This window comes from Alosa sapidissima, chromosome 1 (genome assembly GCF_018492685.1).
Source record: "Alosa sapidissima isolate fAloSap1 chromosome 1, fAloSap1.pri, whole genome shotgun sequence".
Classification (NCBI taxonomy): domain Eukaryota; kingdom Metazoa; phylum Chordata; class Actinopteri; order Clupeiformes; family Clupeidae; genus Alosa; species Alosa sapidissima.
The window spans coordinates 29,728,177-29,746,540 of record NC_055957.1 but is presented as its reverse complement, the minus strand read 5'-3'; the positions used below and the strand labels follow the sequence as shown (position 1 = coordinate 29,746,540).

At 42.7% G+C, this 18,364-nt stretch overlaps 1 protein-coding gene across 1 annotated transcript in view; it reads left to right on the top strand.

The window, feature by feature from the left end:
- clstn2a (calsyntenin 2a) overlaps nucleotides 1–18,364 on the top strand; it is a 241,428-nt gene that overhangs the window by 150,195 nt on the left and 72,869 nt on the right. Inside the window, exons 3-4 of the mRNA XM_042098987.1 lie at nucleotides 5,048–5,243; nucleotides 15,320–15,528. Coding sequence (XP_041954921.1) covers nucleotides 5,048–5,243; nucleotides 15,320–15,528 — 405 coding nt within the window. The remainder of the gene's footprint in view (nucleotides 1–5,047; nucleotides 5,244–15,319; nucleotides 15,529–18,364) is intronic.

Genomic DNA, 18,364 nt, shown 5'->3' with positions numbered 1-18,364 from the left:
GACAGACCATTGCGACCCATTTCATTTCAAATCTACCCTGCAACCACCAATATTGTTTTAGGCCACAGGTTCTCCAACTTTTCTATGGCTCCTCCAACCATACATTGCTATAGGATCTAAATAGATAGATCCTGCTTTGAACACGGTTGTGTTGCATTTTGAGCACCATCAGCGTGAAAAGTTGGAAATGACTACTGAAAAGATACGTTTTAATGCACATCCGAGAGTTAGGGAAATTCTTGCATGTTGCGCAGTCGTCATTCGTCAGCATAGTAAGCTGTTCCTGTATTTCTAAAAAAAATGTTGTAGGCTACGTTGCGTTGCAGACAAATGGGTCCATAACACTGTGGACGTCAATTCCGATGTAAACAGCAAATAACTCAAGTCGTTATATTGTATTGTTGTATTATATTATATTGTATAGTTGTTATATCAGAACAAGAAGCTTTTGCGCAATAGCCGGAAGAATGCGCCTTTACTTTGAGTTAGCGAGGTAGAAAACGAGAGGAATAGTGTTTAAAATGTCCATTTAAATTGTAGCCTAATGTAATGCACTGGTATCTCTTAATGTTCGTGCAAATAGGCGGATTCATGTTCCTTGCAGTTTGCAACTGTGAGGTACATGGCAGGCGCCCCACAGAACGGTTTCATTTTGAGAGGTAGATATCCATGCTCTGGCACCCCCTCTGCGATGCGTTCGTCCCCCAGTTTCATGAGCTTTTATGACAAAATCGTGACTATACATCCTAATAGAAAACTGTTAGCTTTCCTGGTATCAAATGACAAATGGTATCAGTTAGGCTATAACACAACATAAATTGTGCTGGCGACCCAAATAAAATCTCCTGCGACCCACCCGTGGGTCGCGACCCAGACTTTGGGAAACACTGTGCTAGACTATTGCATCTGCCACAGCCTGCACCAATAGTTTGAGTTTTATTTTGTGTGGAGTAGAATTACTGCATTCATTGACTTATTAACTTATTATCATGTGTTATATTATTTCATGATCACTGAACTTTTGATGCCTTTTCCTGTTGCCACCGATTGACTCAGTTCTATTATGTCTGTGATTGAATGACACCATTCCGTTGTCGGTAGTGGATATTAAGGTTGGAGGGCCGTGATCAGCGCTGTTTACCTGATGAAGTGAATGCTTAGTACAATCCCATGTAAAACGGCAAGGCACAGTGTGCTCTTTCTGTGGACTGACAAAGATTCAGGTTACGCTGTCATAGTAAATGCACTCCTGTGTGACAACCTGGGCAGGTGCTTCTAAAGGAACAGAAATGTGTTGTTGTTGTGTGTGTGTGTGTTTGTGTGTGTGTGTGTGTGTGGGGGGGGTAAAGAAGGAAAGAAAAAGACTGAAAGAGAGAGATGACTTCCATAAACTGCCTCCCTGTGCTAGGGAGGATTTATAAGGTATGAGTTCAGTCAACGGCTCTCTCAGCAGTCAGCAACCTTGATTTATCATCTTTTCAATCCTTCATGGACAATCCAACATAGCAGGAAAAAGCAACTGAAAGAAAGAAGCCTGTCTCAAGAGGGATCAAAGGAGGTGCTGGCTCGCTCGTAGAAATTGAAAGGTAATGGGCAGTGCTTTGGTGCTCCTCTTCGTCATCCTCTCCTCCTCCTCTTTCTCCTTTTCTCCCAACTTCTCTCTTTCTCTGGAGAGTACTACTGAAGGGCAGGGCACTACAGTTGGGAGAGGGAGAGTACTACTGAAGGGCAGGATAAGCACCGCCCCCACCTTTTCAGTCACTGACATGAGAACTTGCAAAAAATAAATAATGGTTACGGTATACTTAAGTTGAAGGTATCTACATAAGACTGACATGACACTGTCATAAACGTGTCATAAACATTATAAACAAGTCATAAATGTTTATGACATAACACTTCTGTCAAGTGCCAGATAGCTAGTACCTGAAGTAGAATTGAAGATTGTGTGCTTGAGAGAGGACTGACTGATGCATTCATTGAGAGACATCAGTGAGAAATCACTGATAACTAATGAGGTCTGGTAAGGCTCTTTTGATATGAGAGAAATTAATTTGTCACTCAAATTTGCCATTCGTATATTTCACACATAATGAGCTGTAGCCAGACTGGAAGCAGTCATCATCAAACCTTCGGTCTGGACCCATACTGAAGCACAAGCAAATGTCCTGCAGCTAAACGTGGACGTAACTGCCCTCTCCACATCCCATCTCCAGCACAACTCGCGCTAAACTTTTCCTGGCAAATACTGGAGTGTTTTGTTGCAGCGAGGCGCAGCATGAACAGTGACGCAAGTGAGTATTCAAGCTGGCTCTCTCCGATTGACTCACTCCCCTGATCCCTCCGAGCTTGCACTCAAATCGGCCCTCTGAAATACCACATCTGTCAGGCCCGATTTAATACTTCCACTTCAAATTAAATGGATGTCTCCAAAATCTTCTGCACACACACAAGAAAAACCTGGACAGATTAAAAACTGTGTGCTCAAAGGGGAGGGGTTGGGTGGGTGGGGGGGGGGGGGTCTGGGGGTGCTCAATGTAGGCCAAATGAACAAGCTGCACTTCTTGGGGAAGTGGAGAGGGTGAAGATGGCGTCTGCTTTGCATGGCTTCTGCTGACATGATTGAAATATTTGGCTGGCAGCCCAGCGCGATGCGGTGACTCTTTGCCTATATGGTGCTGTGCCATTCGCTGTTGTCTGTGACACTCACTCTGACCCTACTGCCCTTCCTGCATCTAATCTCCGGGGGTGCGGGGGTGGGTGGTGGATGTGCATTTGTAGCGACAGATGGAGCGGAAAAAAGTTTTCTGCGTGTGACTCCTGAGCGCTAAGTGGAAATATTCTCCTGCTTGCCGTCGTATTTTATACAAACACACCCCCCCACACACACATTCATAAATACAGATACACACTGTGGTTATTAGAGTTGTTCTCATGTTGGATTTCCCCCCTCCCTTCACTTGCTCTCCTTTAGTACTCTTGCATACTCTATTTCTCCCTCTCTCTTTTTCTCTTTCTCTCTCCTCTCTTCTCCAGTTCACTCCATTTTCGTGTGCCGTCTAACAGAATATTTGGATGGCTTTGGGGGTGCAGGACTCTGCCATCCTTATCTCCCTGCTCACATGCCGCCTGCCGCGTCTCTCTTATTATTATTTTTTTCCTCCGCTACACCTTGTTGCCCGGCGCCCATTGTGGCGGTCGTTTAATTTCGATAAGGCATTGAGGGGCTAATGTAAAGGGGAAATCTGAACTGCGGGCCCAGGCTGGGGGAAGGGGGGAGGAGGGGGGCGGTTGCGGAGGGTAAATTGTTATTTCACCACTGCAGGAGGAGGTGAATGTGTTTTCTATTTTTAATGGTTAAATCAGATTTACAAAGAAAGTGGGGAAGGAAGAGAGGGAGTGACTGAGAGAAAGAGAGAGGGAGACAGAGAAAGGAAGACAGTGTGAGAGTTGAAGGATGGCATTGAGATGAGAGAGAGAGAGAGAGTGCAAGAGAGAAAGACAAAGTGGGCAAGAGAAAAAGACTAAATTAAATTGAATGAGAAATTAAGAGGTGAGGGAAAAGAAGTGAGTGAGGCAGAGAGAGAGAGAGAGAGAGAGAGAGAGAGAGAGAGAGAGAGAGGATGGAGAGAGAAAAGTTTGGCTTATCAGGATGCGACAGCAGGCGAGTGCTCACTGCGCTGGACCGCGGCTGCTGTTTGTTCTCTCCACTGCTGCCCGCCTCTTAAGTGATATCAGCCGTCACGGGGTCAGAGTGCCTCGGCTTTTCTCCAGCGATCCCCCCCTCCACCCTCCACCCAAATCCCAAAAAGGGACAGGAGGCAGAGCTCCTGGGAGCTCCAGTTGCCTGCAAAGTCCAACCCACTAGAAAAAAGGACACAATGGTCAGACAGCCTCCATTGTTGTGTCTCCCTGCTGCTGTGTTGTCAACAGATATTTTTTATTTTTTTTTGTCTGGGCCTCAATTGCACAGAGGGTTTGTCTGGCGTAAGCTAAGGTGAGGCTCGCCCTTCCCCCTGAGACGGAGACTGTGTTCCTCCCCGGATCAACAGAGAGCAACCAGGCGGGAATTGAAACACCTGAGCACAAAGACTGATGTTTGCCCCTGCGACTGCGTGTGTGAATAGCCATGACTCACAGCAGAGCTTATATAAGCCAGCAAACAGTTCATCACATGGTGTGATGTAGTGTGTACCGAACACAAGTCAAAGTGTTTAGGTTGAAGGTGGAGCCTGCAATTCTAATTCAGAATGTCCACATAAAACTCTGGTGTTTGCATACTGTTCTGGCTCTGTAAATTGGGAAACAAGCTGAATAGCTTGGGCCAAGCCATCAACAGCTCCAGCCAATTTGCAAGTTGCTTGAGGAGCATGGATGGGATTGGTGTACATTGATTAGCTATGGAGCTCAGTTATCTTTTTTTCCCCATAATGGCAGATTCTGCATGTTGCATAGTGGGAGAAACTTGCCACACAGCAGAGACCCAGCACACCCCTGCATGCTGCCCGTGCCGCGGTGTTGCCGCGGTGTTCAGAAATGAAAAACAGATCAGCGAGATGGATAAGTGGTACGGAGCACTGAGTTTGCAAATGTGACGATGGATTTGGACCTCTGTGCCCTCCGGGTGTCTCCCAAAATATTCTAGAAAAGAGGAAAAGCTATCAAAAAGTCGCAAGCAATAGCAAACTATAAAAAGTGAGAGAGAGAGAGAGAGAGAGAGAGAAGCGGTAGGAAAAGTCATTCTCTTGCTGTGCCCTCTCTCTCAACGTGAGTCCATTGCAGCAATGAAGCAATTACATGTGGAAACAGGCCATTCTTCGTCTCTCAGCAAGACACTGGCGAATGGTTAAGGCAAACAATGTCCTGTATTATAACATTGGGTACAGCGGCGACATGTAGCGAGAAAATCATGGCAACAATAGCACACCGAGATGGCAGCAAAGCCCATTACTTGCACTTTAGAATCTCACCTCCGCTCTTCTCTCATTTGGGTTCTATTTTCTTCCCCTCTTTTTTGTTTTTCCTTTTATTTTGTTCTTGGCTGCAGGAGAAATCTGCGCTTTCAAGATCCATGGGCAGGAGGCCCCATTTGAGGCAGTGGTGCTAAACCGCACATCAGGCGAGGGCGTCCTGAGGGCACGGAGCCCCATCGACTGCGAGCTGCAGAAGGAGTACACCTTCATCATCCAGGCCTATGACTGTGGGGCCGGAGATACCGGTGCAGGCTGGAAGAAGTCTCACAAGTGAGTAGCACGCTTCTCTGTTCACCATTTAGCAGTCATAATAGTTGTCACAATGCATGAATTTCCCCCTATTCTTTGTTTTCTTAATTTCTTTTGTTTAGTTGGTTAGGCAGTGGACCTTAGTCCATTTTCCTGCCAGTGTTGCACTGTGAAAGTCATGTTTCTTTATTGGTCCATGTGCTGTTGTACAGAAAGTGAAAATGGCTTGGGTCTGTCTGAATTAAATGGGGATACTTGGACATCTGTTCTTTTTAAATAAATAAATAAGGGTTTGATGTGTAATCTGATGCTGTGATTAAGAATTTGTTATACACTTCTGGGTCTTCCATTACACAAGAGTAATGTAACTTGTCTACTTTTGACAAATCTTCAGTATGTTTGGGAAAAGCATGATGATAAAATATTTAATTTCATGCCTAAGAGGCTGTTTTGTACATATTAAGTGTCTGTTTTTTGTTAAACTGCCTCAACGGTCCTAAAAATACTGCCATTGCAACACAGCTGCAGAGCTGCAAAGTGCACCCTTACGACTGCCAAGATAATCACAAAACCTCTTTCGGCAATGCTGTTTCTCTAGTGTCTTTATGTTCACACAGAGCTGATGTTGTGTCACCTTGAGTAAAGATAATCCTTTGAACTACTTTACAAACTTGTATTTGTTTGTATTTCATCCAGTGTTGGTGTTGTTGTTTTTAGTAGACTGGATGTTAATGAGCTCCAACCATGTTTAACCCTCTAGGCGCCACGGTCAACTTTTGTCGACAAGATGCGGTACTGAATAAAACGGCCGATTTAGTCAAATAGGGTGTCATATTTCGTTCGACCTCCACTCCACTAGATGGCAGACATGTCATACGTCATCCCCAAGTCCAAAAAAGGGCAAGCTTTAAACAAAACCTTCGCGCTACAGCGCATTGAATCAGTGCGTGCAATACCGGAGCTAGTGTGCGTGTGAGTCACTTTATCAGAGCGATATTGTCAACGTCAGCGAGTATTTGCATTAGATTATCGTCTAATGCATACATGGGCAACATACGGCCCGCGGGCCACATCCGGCCCGTGGACTTTCCCTGACCGGCCCGCGTAAGGTCCGTGAAAGAACAATAGTCAAGAGCCTAGCATAGAGATAATGCATACAAATCAATATCGTTGTTTTTATTTTGAAAGCGACTGCTATTTGTACGCCCATACATTTGTGCGTGGATGCATACGACGTAAACACCCTCACTGATGTGCTGGTGAATTTATGCTTCTGCGTCGACACAATGTAGGCCTAGTTGCCTTTACATCGGCGTAAACCTTTCAAAGTTTTGTGTCTCTTATGTCTGCGTCGCTCACCACCGCAAAGGTTGTTAGAACAAACTCCTACTGCTGCTCGTTGGCGATACGAAGTGGCGTTACTGGCAGATAGACAGTTTACAATCGGATAACCCCGTAATTGTAACCAAAATATGTCTGAGTTTATTTGCAAAGCTTATGTTAGCGAACTAGTATGATGCTACTACCCACAGGTTGCTTAAAGCAGCCGGCTCAACACACAGAGCGAGTTGACCAATCACAGTTATGTGCATAAAGTTAAAGCAAAAACATAACCTACATTTTTAAAATAGTTTTCTTTGTGCATGTTGATTAACTAATGACAGCCTACTATTGTCTGCTCCACATTTTCGTAGTCTAATTCTGCATAGAGTTAATTTAATGATGCAATGATTTAATGATGAAATATTGCTGAGTGTTGATGAAATGGTGGCACAGGCCTATCGGTTGTACTGACTCCTTCACATTTTTATGACCTAGCCTAATTATATAGATATTGTAGTACTTTTTTATATCAGTCTTTGAAAACTGAACAAAAATGTCAATGTCAAAAAATAATTTTCGAGAAAGAGGATTAAATACTGGACATAGATTAAATATTGCTGTTTTTCCTTTGTCTCCCTCACATTTTCATCTGTTCTTACGACTAGTAAACAAAACCATATGATTTACTTAATGTTATACAAGAACAGAATAGAATTGAACAGAATTGAGTTCAGACTTGAGTTCGGTATTTTGGGTCTGGCCCTCCTCAACAGTCCCAGTTTGTCATGTGGCCCCTTGGGGAAATGAGTTGCCCACCCCTGGTCATGGCAAAAGTTTACCCGAAATGAAGTGTTGGGTCTTCTATTCGCGGACCCTGATTCTGAAGGGGAATATCTGCCTTCAGAAAATGACGGTGATTCGTTTAGTGAGGCTTCAGATGCGTCCGTGCCTTGCAATAATGCAGCCGGACAAAGTGAGAGTTTACTCCATAGTTTAGCTTACACCAAGCACAAACGTTGAATCGTTTGCCCAATGTCACTGGTGGGAATAATGTTTCACGGGTTCGGAGTGTTCATCGGGAAATTAGCAGGGTGTTAGTGGTGTGGCGAACGAGGCTGGAGGTAGCCTAATGTCCATGTAGCGCTAGCTTCTGTCTTCTGAACGTGTACCTCTCCGCAATCACGGCGACAGTAACGTGGTGGAGCCTTTGTATAATGCCACTGGGTATGTTAGACGAGGTCGAAGAGCTCATAGGACAGTTAGGGGGGAACGTAGAGGCAATGTGGGGAGTCGCAATGAGAATGACAGTAGGCCTAGTCCGAGCTGCGCAAATTCTCTCCACTCGACGCGAGCGCGAGGCAGATCTGGCCATGCTGCTCGCAACAGGAGCAGAGGTGGTGACACGGGGCAGGAGAGCCATTAGGCCATGCATAGTCTATCACAAGATGATGGGAATGCCGGCCCTATATGGATAGGATATGGATATGGATAGTCATTATCTCTACAGCAAAAGGCCTGCTACAAAAAAAAAAAAAATTATTAGTAATGATTCACACTGTTGATTATCTATTTCCCTGACCATTTAGGACATATATGTGTTCTTTTTTGTGTGTTCATGTCCTTGTGATGTGTGTGTCTTTGTCAGCTAACAAAAAAACAACAAAAAAAACATCAACAGAAACAACAAAAAGAAAACGGTAACACTTTATTTTAATGTGTCGCTGACCTGCTGGATGGGGTAAATCTGCCCATGATAGATTTGATATACAAACCATTCTTAGCTCCAGTCAAGGCCTTATTGTCTTCAGTGTACATGTAACAGTGCTGCTACAACCTTGTTACTCTTTGATACAGTGGAATAAACCTATTAAGTGTACCAGTTAATTACTTACATGTGACATGTATGTTGTGTCTTCGATGTCTTGGAACAGGTCTACTAATTCACTACATAGTACATATATCAGCTGTGTTGGTACACACTTATTGCTCTTTGATACGGCATAAACCCATTAAAATGAAGTGTACCAGTTAAGTACTTACAATTACATATTACATGTATGTTGTGTCATTGGTGTCTTGGAACATGTCTGCCATTACCCTACATACTGTAGTACATGTATCAACTGTGTTGGTACACATTTATTACTCTTTTGATACAGTGGAATAAACTCATTAAAATAAAGTGTACCAGTTAAGTAGTTACATGTACATATTATATACATCCTGTCAATGATGTCATGCATCCTGTAATTGATGTGTTGAAACGTGTCTGCTGTTACACCACACAGTACATGTGAATTAGTAGACCTGTTCCAAGACGTCGAAGACATAACATACATGTCATATGTACATGTAAGTAATTAACTGGTACACTTAATAGGTTTATTCCACTGTATCAAAGAGTAACAAGGTTGTAGCAGCACAGCTGTTACATGTACACTGAAGATAATGCGGCCTTGACTGGAGCTAAGAATGGTTTGTATATCAAATCTATCATGGGCAGATTTACCCCATCCAGCAGGTCTCAGGTCAGCTCTTTGCCTCTGATGAAAATTTAGGCAAATTGGCAAAGTTTTGTAAAAGCACTCAGTATTACATGTAACAACTATATGTAGGTACCCACAAATACATAATGCAAGTACAATGATAGTACCTGATAGTACATGTTGTTACACAGGTTGTACCACTGTACCTAATTAGGTAGGTACACTGTAATAGCGACACATTAAAATAAAGTGTTACCAAGAAAACAAATACTAACATTGTCTCTTGTCTTGTCTCGTCATCTCACTCCTGATCTGTGCCTTGCCGTGGCAAGTGAGCTTTTGAACTAAACAGGTCTTGTCTACTTGTGTTTGTGTGTCATCTGAATAATATATATGCGCCCCATACATGGAATCAAAGTGCCTACTGTATGTAGTAAATGGAAAATCTCTACAGCAAAAGGCCAGCCTACCGCTACATGCATTTGGTTTGTTTCTGCCATTTATTAGTAATGATTTACACAGTTTGTTTACTACTTAGTATTACCTGAGCATTCAGTATTGTGCAATATAGCATACAGAAGGTGAGGGACATTTTGGGGGGAAAGAAGTGGTGCATTTTATCATTCAAACATTTTTTCATGATAATTCTATAGTCCAAGATGGCCGCCACCATATGATGTCATAATATGCAAATTAGATATAAACATTTAATCTCTACATAAACTTTGGGTCATCATTAATATTTCTCTAATTTACAGAAAGTCTCTATCTCTTATCACTTTTAAGATATAGCCTTTTGAAATGAAGATGTCAAAATCGAACGTTTCGAAAAAAAACCTCTGGCGCCTAACGGGTTAAACATCTATGATGAAACGTTCCTGGGGGCTAGATTGTTGCTCTGGGCCCAGTTTCCCGATAACAACGGAGACACGGTCTTACGAGGGTTTTCTACGATTCATCTTACGATCGTTCGTTTGTTTTTTCTGACTGTTTCCCGAACATGCTCGTAGCGTGAACGCGCGTGCACTCCTCTTAAGATGCTCTTAAGGGGAGCTGTCCACGTTAATAGTTCTGAAATATCCTCTGATTTGACGGTGATGTCAGGTGACTGCACGTCACAGCTATAGGCCTACCATTTAAACTTCGGATTTACACATTAATTCACATCAATACGAAAATAGAAACACTTTGACATCTGCACGTAAGCATCCCACATATAGTTATATACCACACAGAGACATAAATAATTGTAATTATTTTAAGATTAGATTGTTGCACCATGCAATAATTTTTTGCGGTGTCACTTAAGAACACGTTTGAAGATAAGAAAGAAGTCGAGTAAGAAAGAGAGGAAATGTGTAGGCTTAGATTTTTATGCAGTAGGCTACAGACTAAACCACATGTTGCGTTCTCTGCTTTTTACCTCATAGGCCTAATAAAATGTAGCCTTCACCTAGCAAAGATAATGTCAAACTATTCTGGCAACGTCTCGTTTCATAACTTGATTGCATTTTTGTCCGCTTTTCATCACATTATTATGACCATTAAATGTAGGCTATTTTGCACGCTAAAATCTGATTCATCACAGGTAGGCTAAACACAATAAAGAATGGAAACGTAAGTTGGATTATGTATTCTAAGTTGTAATTCCTCTGTATGTCCTGTTGGTGACCTCAGTGAGAAGTACTGTTAAGACGCTCTTAGCCGGTAACGAGTACTCTGGAGTCCAGAGTTCCCCGAAAGCATCTTAAGCCTAAGAGCGTCGTAAAGTCCCTCTTACAAACGTCTTAAGATTTGCCGACTGTTTCCAGAAACCATCGTAGCTTAAGAGCGTCGTGAAAACACTCGTAGATCTACGAGTGCTCCAGAGTTGTCGTTACCGGCTAAGAGCGTCTTAACAGTACTTCTCACTGAGGTCACCAACAGGACATACAGTACAGAGGAATTACAACTTAGAATACATAATCCAACTTACGTTCCCATTCTTTATTGTGTTTACCTGTGATGAATTAGATTTTAGCGTGCAAAACAGCATAGCCTACATTTAATGGTCATAATAATGTGATGAAAAGCGGACAAAAATGCAATCAAGTTATGAAACGAGACGTTGCCAGAATAGTTTGACATTATCTTTCCTAAGTGAGGGCTATATTTTATTAGGCCTATAAGGGTACAAGCAGAGAAAGGAACATGTGGTTTAGTCTGTAGGCCTACTGCATCAAAATCTAAGCCTACACATTTCCTCACTTTACTCGACTTCTTTCTTATCTTCAAAGGTGTTCTTAAGTGAGAAGCAGCGAAAAAGCGGAAAAAAAACAGCGAAAAAGTATGGTGTATTGCATGGTGCAACAATTTAATCTTAAATAATTACAATTATTTATGTCTGTGTGTGGTATATAACCTACTTGGGATGCTTATATGCAGATGTCAAAGTGTTTCTATTTTCGTATTGATGTGAATTAATGTGTCAAATGATCAAATCAGAGGATATTTCAAAACTATTAACATGGACAGCTCCCCTTAAGAGCGTCTTAAGAGCAGTGCACGCACGTTCACGCTACGAGCATGTTCGGGTAACAGTCGGAAAAACCAAACGAACGATCGTAAGATGAATCGTAGAAAACCCTCTTAAGAGCGTGTCTCCGTCGTTATCGGGAAACTGGGCCCTGAACTATGTATGGAAACTCAGAGGCTGCTTTGGTATTTTCAGGTGGCTATGTGTGCTTTTTGTATAAGCAGTCAACAGATGACAACAGTGGTTGTTTTAAGGTCCACTACCTGTATAAAACCCATGGACATATTTTTGAGTTGAGTGGAATATTTAAATAGTGGTGTTATGGTGGTGGTGATCTTGTGACATGCTTGTACATTGTTGTAATAACAGGCTTATAAACAATTCTCTAGTAAGAGATGAAAACTCCTCCAATACCTGCCTAATGCTTAGCCCTCAGTAGTTCTGTATTGATGACCTATCGAGATGTTTGCAGAGCTTGCCGGAAGCTGTCGTTGTGCTTGACAAGTTGGGCACAATGGTGGCTGAAGCAGCAGCTGGGAGATGAAGTGTGGAGAGCAGTGCTTCAGGCCCTGAGAGAGAGAGGGGGGGGGGAGGAGGGAGAGAGAGAGAGAGAGAGGAGGGAGAGAGAGAGAGAGAGAGAGAGAGAGAGAGAGAGAGAGAGAGAGAGGAGGGAGAGAGAGAGAGAGAGAGGGAGGGAGGAGGGAGAGATAGAGAGAGGAGGGAGAGAGAGGGAGGGAGGAGGGAGCTCTGCTTGTGGTTTCACATCTTGGGTATTTGTGATGAATGGCTTTTGACGCAGAAAGTTGTCAGTTGTGTGTGTGTGTGTGTGTGTGTGTGTGTGTGTGTGTGTGTGTGTGTGTGTGTGTGTGTTTGTGTGTGTGTGTGTGTGCTATCCTAATGAAAAGTGTGTGCTCCTGTCTGTGAGTGGGAACAGCGTCCCTGCAGGATATTCTAAATGCAGGTCTCATTAAGTTAATGTCTTCAATTAGGAAGACATATGAAAGATAGAGACAGCATTACTTATCATCAAACAAGGTCATAGACAAGAGAGAGAGAGAGAGAGAGAGAGAGAGAGAGAGAGAGAGAGAGAGAGAGAGAGAGGAGAGAGAGAGAACACAGACCAGGTTGACTATGTGTTTTTGGAGTAGACTGTCCAATTGTCAACGATATGTCATATTAATGAAATAAGACAGGGAAGACAGTCTACTACTATTTTTAGCTTGCTTGAACTTATTTCAGATTGAAGCTCTACTACAAATAGTTTGGATAAAGAGTAACTACATGCAACATTAGACTCTACCTGCATTGACACATGAAAATGCCATATTCATATTTACTCAGATATCAATCACATCATTCTTTATTAAAGAAATGTTGTGATATAGGGATGCTGTATAGTAATGTCTCTCTCTGAGTTTCTTGTGCTTGGATTATTTACATCTCTATGGCTCTTGGCATCAGTTAGTGGTATCAAATGTGATAAATAGCAATCTAATGGATTATAAATGAGTCCTAATTGCAGAGGAATTATCTCTCATTTGGTTCAGTGATGAATTGCTCTTTCGGGAGGAAACCTTTGAAAACCTGACTCGTGCCAAAAGCAGTTTTTAATTCTATTATATCTATATAGGATTTTGCTACATTAAATAAAAGGCGGAGACTTGGTTATTATAGCTTCCCTCCTTCTGTCTCTCTTTGTGTATGTGTCTGTCTGCTTCTCTCTATCTCTCTCTCTCTTTCTCTCTCTCTTTCTTTCTGAGTTTCTACTCCTTTTATCCCCTTGTTTTTTCTCACTCCCTCTGCCCCTCTGTTTCTCTTCTGTTTCTTGTTAACTCTGAGGTTGCATGTTCCAGTTCAAAGCCACAACTTTGTGTATAACCATTATCGGAACTCCCCCTATTACCGTCGGTCGAGTATTTCCACCGTTTAGCGGGTATGTGTCACTTAATATCCATTTCTATACAAACCAAGACAGCGGACTCCTAAAGAAACGCAACCACCCACACCATAGGTGTATCTAAATTAGCTATGTACCAAAAATTACATTTTACCGTGACTCGAAGAGCTGCAAAGCTGGTGCTGGATAAACAAATAGCGTGCGTGCGACAGAGGGAAAGTTCTTTGGTGTTGCTTTAATGCAGAAAAAGACCCTGGGGTCTATTTTTGCTGGAGTTACACTTTAAGTCGGTCTTTTCAAAAATGTAATTTTAGGATCATTTTCTTTACAAAGAGACTTACAATTCCAATTCTAGATCCAAGTCAGCAAAGGTTCTTTTAGTTTGAACTCTCTCACATCTTTTGGATGTAAGATCAAAAGTGTTTTTACTAAAAAAAAAAGGGGGGGAGTTGGCTTTGATTCGAGCTGTTCTTTAACTCAAAAACATCTCTGCAGGGTTAATGTTTGTACAAATGCCTTTGTAATTGCATGAAGTAACATATATCCAACTTTGCTTATTAGCACATAATTCCAAATATAAGGATAGTAACCTAGACAGCCAAACTACAGTATATTATGCAATCAGTATTGGAGTAGTAATCATGAGAATCTGGAGAATTCCCAGTCGGCCGGTAACATTCTGAGGCCTGAGCTTATTACTGATTACTGTGATCTTAGAAAGGGCCTGATATCGCTGTTTGTATACGTTCTTAGCTGCGCCCTCCTAGCTGTTAGCTGTACGATCGCAAAAACTCACTCTCACCCTTATGTATTTAGCTGATGCTCTTATCCACAGCGACTTGGAGCTAGTGTCTGGTGTAAAGTGTCTTGCTCATGCTCAGGACCACAATGGTGACAGCCAGGAATCAAACCCACAACATTCTATCTAAGAATGCTGTTTAGCAGCTGTTGACTGTCTTTTTACTGGCTGTGATGACGTTTCTTATGACCTCTTTTTGAGCTTAGCTATTATCAAAGGTTAATAAATCAACAAATCAGCTTGTCTTTACAGAAAAGAGAAGGTGCTTGTCTCCATGTAACCTACTGCTGAGCAAAGACTTGGACAAAGTGTGTTCCTTTCCAACCAGTGCAGTTTTCTAACACAGACTGAACCAAAGGTCCTCCATGCAACTTGTACCCCAGTGCTGCTCCCAACATGGTCAGATAGTGGGCGTTGAAAGGTCACGGCAGCATTATTATTAAATGATGGTCGAGTGAACTGAAGTGGTTTCCCTAAGTGCTTGCCCATCAGACTGTAATCCTATTTGACCACTCACATCCCTGTTTCCCTGGGCCCTGGAAAAGTGGCACTTCTCCACTTCTCGGCCTCAGGCCAAGTGCTGGTTGTGATTGGGGGATTCTGAGCTGGGCGTTTGCTGCTGTGTATCACTCGGGAACATGTGTCCCTCTGTGAAGATCCGCATCACAATGTGTTACCTTTCTTAACGTGTTTATGTGGCTGTGGAATTTTGATTTCATGCTGAAGTATTGATTTATCTCAGTCCCTGCCCTTCTCTGAGAGGGTGCTGGGAAGTGTATGACAGCGTAAGGAGGCAAATGTACATGTTTTTGCAATTGTAAGAAAATAACTGTCTGAACTATCTATTTCTTTTTTCTGTTTGTCATGTTTTTCTCTTCTTCTGCCTTCCACTGTGTATCTCTCTCTCTCTCTCTCTCTCTCTTTCTGCTCTGTTGTGTTTCCTTCCATTTTTTTCTCTCATCCTTCCTCGTCCCCCCTCTCTCTCTGTCTGTCTCTCTCTTTCCCTTTATTTTTTTTTGTCTCCCCTGATCCATCCCTCTCTTTCTCCCTCTCTGTCCCTCTCTTGCGCTCTCTCAGGGCGGTGGTGCATATCCAGGTGGATGATGTGAACGAGTTTGCGCCCGTGTTCCGGGAGCCTGTGTACCAGGCCACGCTGACGGAGGGCAAGATCTACGACAGCATCCTGCAGGTGGAAGCCTGGGACCAGGACTGCTCACCACAGTACAGCCAGATTTGCAACTACGACATCGTCACCCCACACACGCCCTTTGCTATTGACCGCAATGGTGAGTGTGGCACACACACACACACACACAGACACACACACACACACACACACATACTGTACACACATACACACACACACACACACACACAGCACATGCACACACACACACATACTAGAAGTAGAAGTATCACTTGTTCTTCTTACATTTAATCTTTCTCACTTTATTATTTTTCAATTTTTAATCAGATAATTAGATTATTAGATGGTCATGGGGACAGTAAGTACATGCTGATGTACAGTAATTACGTTCCCTGAATTAACAGGTATATTTAAAGACTCTCTGAACAGTGTGTGCAAGATGATCATGCAGAGAGATATAGAAGAAGCACTGGAGTTGGTGGTTATTAACATGTACCGCTCGTGCTCTTGTTTTTTTTACTTTCCTTTACTCCTTTGTTCTCTGGGTGGACTTCAAAAAACAATTCACAGAGCCAGCGAGCATGCGCATGCATACACACACACACACACACACACACACACACACACACACACACACACACACACACACAAAACTTCGGCAGCTGGCTGGCTGGCTGGCTGGCTGGCTCACTCAAGCGCCTCACATTCAATTTCTTGCTTGTCTGTAGATCTGGCAGTAAGTTTTGCTTTGCTTTGCTTTGCCGCTCTGCCAGCGGGCTCTGTGTATGAGACGGATGGCTGTGATGTGAGCGAGAGACAGTGGCGCGTGTGTCCAGTGTGCATCCAGGCCTGGGAGGCATCAGAGGAGACTCCGATCAGCCACCCCCCCTGGCACTCTCTGCTGTCTGCCCAGGCTGCTGCTCTCACCCTCATGGGGACTGTTAATAACACACACAGATCTGTTGTGTATTCAGGGCCTGATTTAATCCAGAGCCAGCCCCATGCACGCAAACACACACACGCACACACACACACACACACAATTACAGGCACGGAAGCGCGCCATGATGCATGGGGCCGTCAGAGGGAAGGGCTCCGCGGCTTGAATGACTTATAAACTACAGCAGAGCCACCATGCTGGGGACACAGGACACAGGACACAAGACACAAGAGAGCAGTCCAGAAGAGTCCAGTCCACACAGCCCAGAAAGGGGGGGGGGGGGTTGTTCACAGTGTTTAGGAGAGCGTGAAACAAAATGGAGGAAAAGGGTGAAGGAAAGAGCGTTGAGTTTGTGTTTGGGAGTAGTTTGCATGGCATCTTTGAAATGTGTTTTTTTTTTGTATATGTTGATGTCATAAGGCTAATTGATTCTGCAAATACATCCATGTAACAAAGATGGAATTAATTAATTTAATGAGGAGAAAAGAAGCAAAGATACTGTGGCGAGAGAGAAGAGAGTTCTGGTAGAGCGAGAGAGGTGGCAGAGACATTAATGATGGGGAAGAGGAGAGGAAAAGAGGGTGAAATAAAGAGAGAAGAATAAAACATGATGAGTGCACTGGAGAGGAAAAAGGATGGAGGATAGGTGGATTGCAGATGGGAGAAAGGAGGAACGCTGGAATGGGAAAATAATTCTAGATATGGTGAATCATTATGCTTTCCTAATGGATTCACCATTATCATTCTGAGTCAAAAAAGTATGGCACAGCAATTTCACAATTGTAGGTTCAGTAAATCACAAGAAAACATTTCCCTCCTATTTTTGTTTCTTTTACAAGAGGGAGCCACATTCCAGCTGCATCCAGTTTGCAGCTGTAAAGCGATCTGTTCTGTTTAATGGATCAGCAACTTCTTTGTTTCAGCTGGAACATCAGATGTTTTTTTTAGCAAGTACTAGACCTGCAAAAATACCTTAGGGATTTGTTGCTTGCCAGAGAAGATGAGAGGCTTTTTGAGTTGCATGTGCCTTTTAGACACTGTTTGAGAAACAGAGCAATGGAAGACAAAGCATGGAGCATGTGTGTGTGTGTGTGTGTGTGTGTGTGTGTGTGGATGACAGAGGTGGGAGTAAGTCACACATGTGCAAGTCACAAGCAAGTCTCAAGTCTTAACCTTCAAGTCTCAAGCAAGTCCAAGTCATTTTTTGTGACAGTCAAGCAAGTCAAGTCAAGTCATAGCTAAATCATTGAAATTCATGATGATTTACTCATGTTTTCATTTTAAAATAAGCTACAATAGGCTAGTTATGAACTGCTGGAGTTTTATTTGTAACAAACAAATAGACATTGCATTCATTCAAGCCACATAGCCTACATCTGAATGGTTTATAGAATAAGATGAAATGTATACGAATAAAAATAAATGTATAAATAGCCTATTATTGTTTCAATATGCCTCAAATATTAGGTAGCCTAAGCTACATCAAATCATGAAAATATATTCAAACAGTTCAAGTTACACCTGTCCTGACCTGTCACATCTCCAGGGAACTAATAATGTTGAAAAAGTGAACTAATCAATCAATCAAACGCTGCCACCGACGTCACTGCCAAAGTTTGACAAGCGCGACAGCGCAATTGGTTTTAGAAGGGTTTAGGACCGTCAATGCTATATCATATTATACATAAGCCTAACGTGAAATAAGCTACTTTTGTATGCTGATTGCTGGCAGTTAGCTAGGCCTACTTACTGTTGTTAGCCTACTACTAGGCTGTAACGTATGAACAGGGACGTGTTTAAGAGGGAGGGAGAAAGAGAGGCGCTTACTTTAGGTTACATTGGCAACATTTTCGCTATATAGATTAAACTTAGACAAGAAAATGTTTCACTTTGCTATTTCACACATTTTAACCTAATATGGAGTTAGCTAAAAAGCATAATAGATTCAAAGCCAACTCTTAACATGCCTCCAATTTGACGTTAGGTTTCTAACACAACTAACTTCGGATGAAAATCAACGTGGTGGTGGTTATGT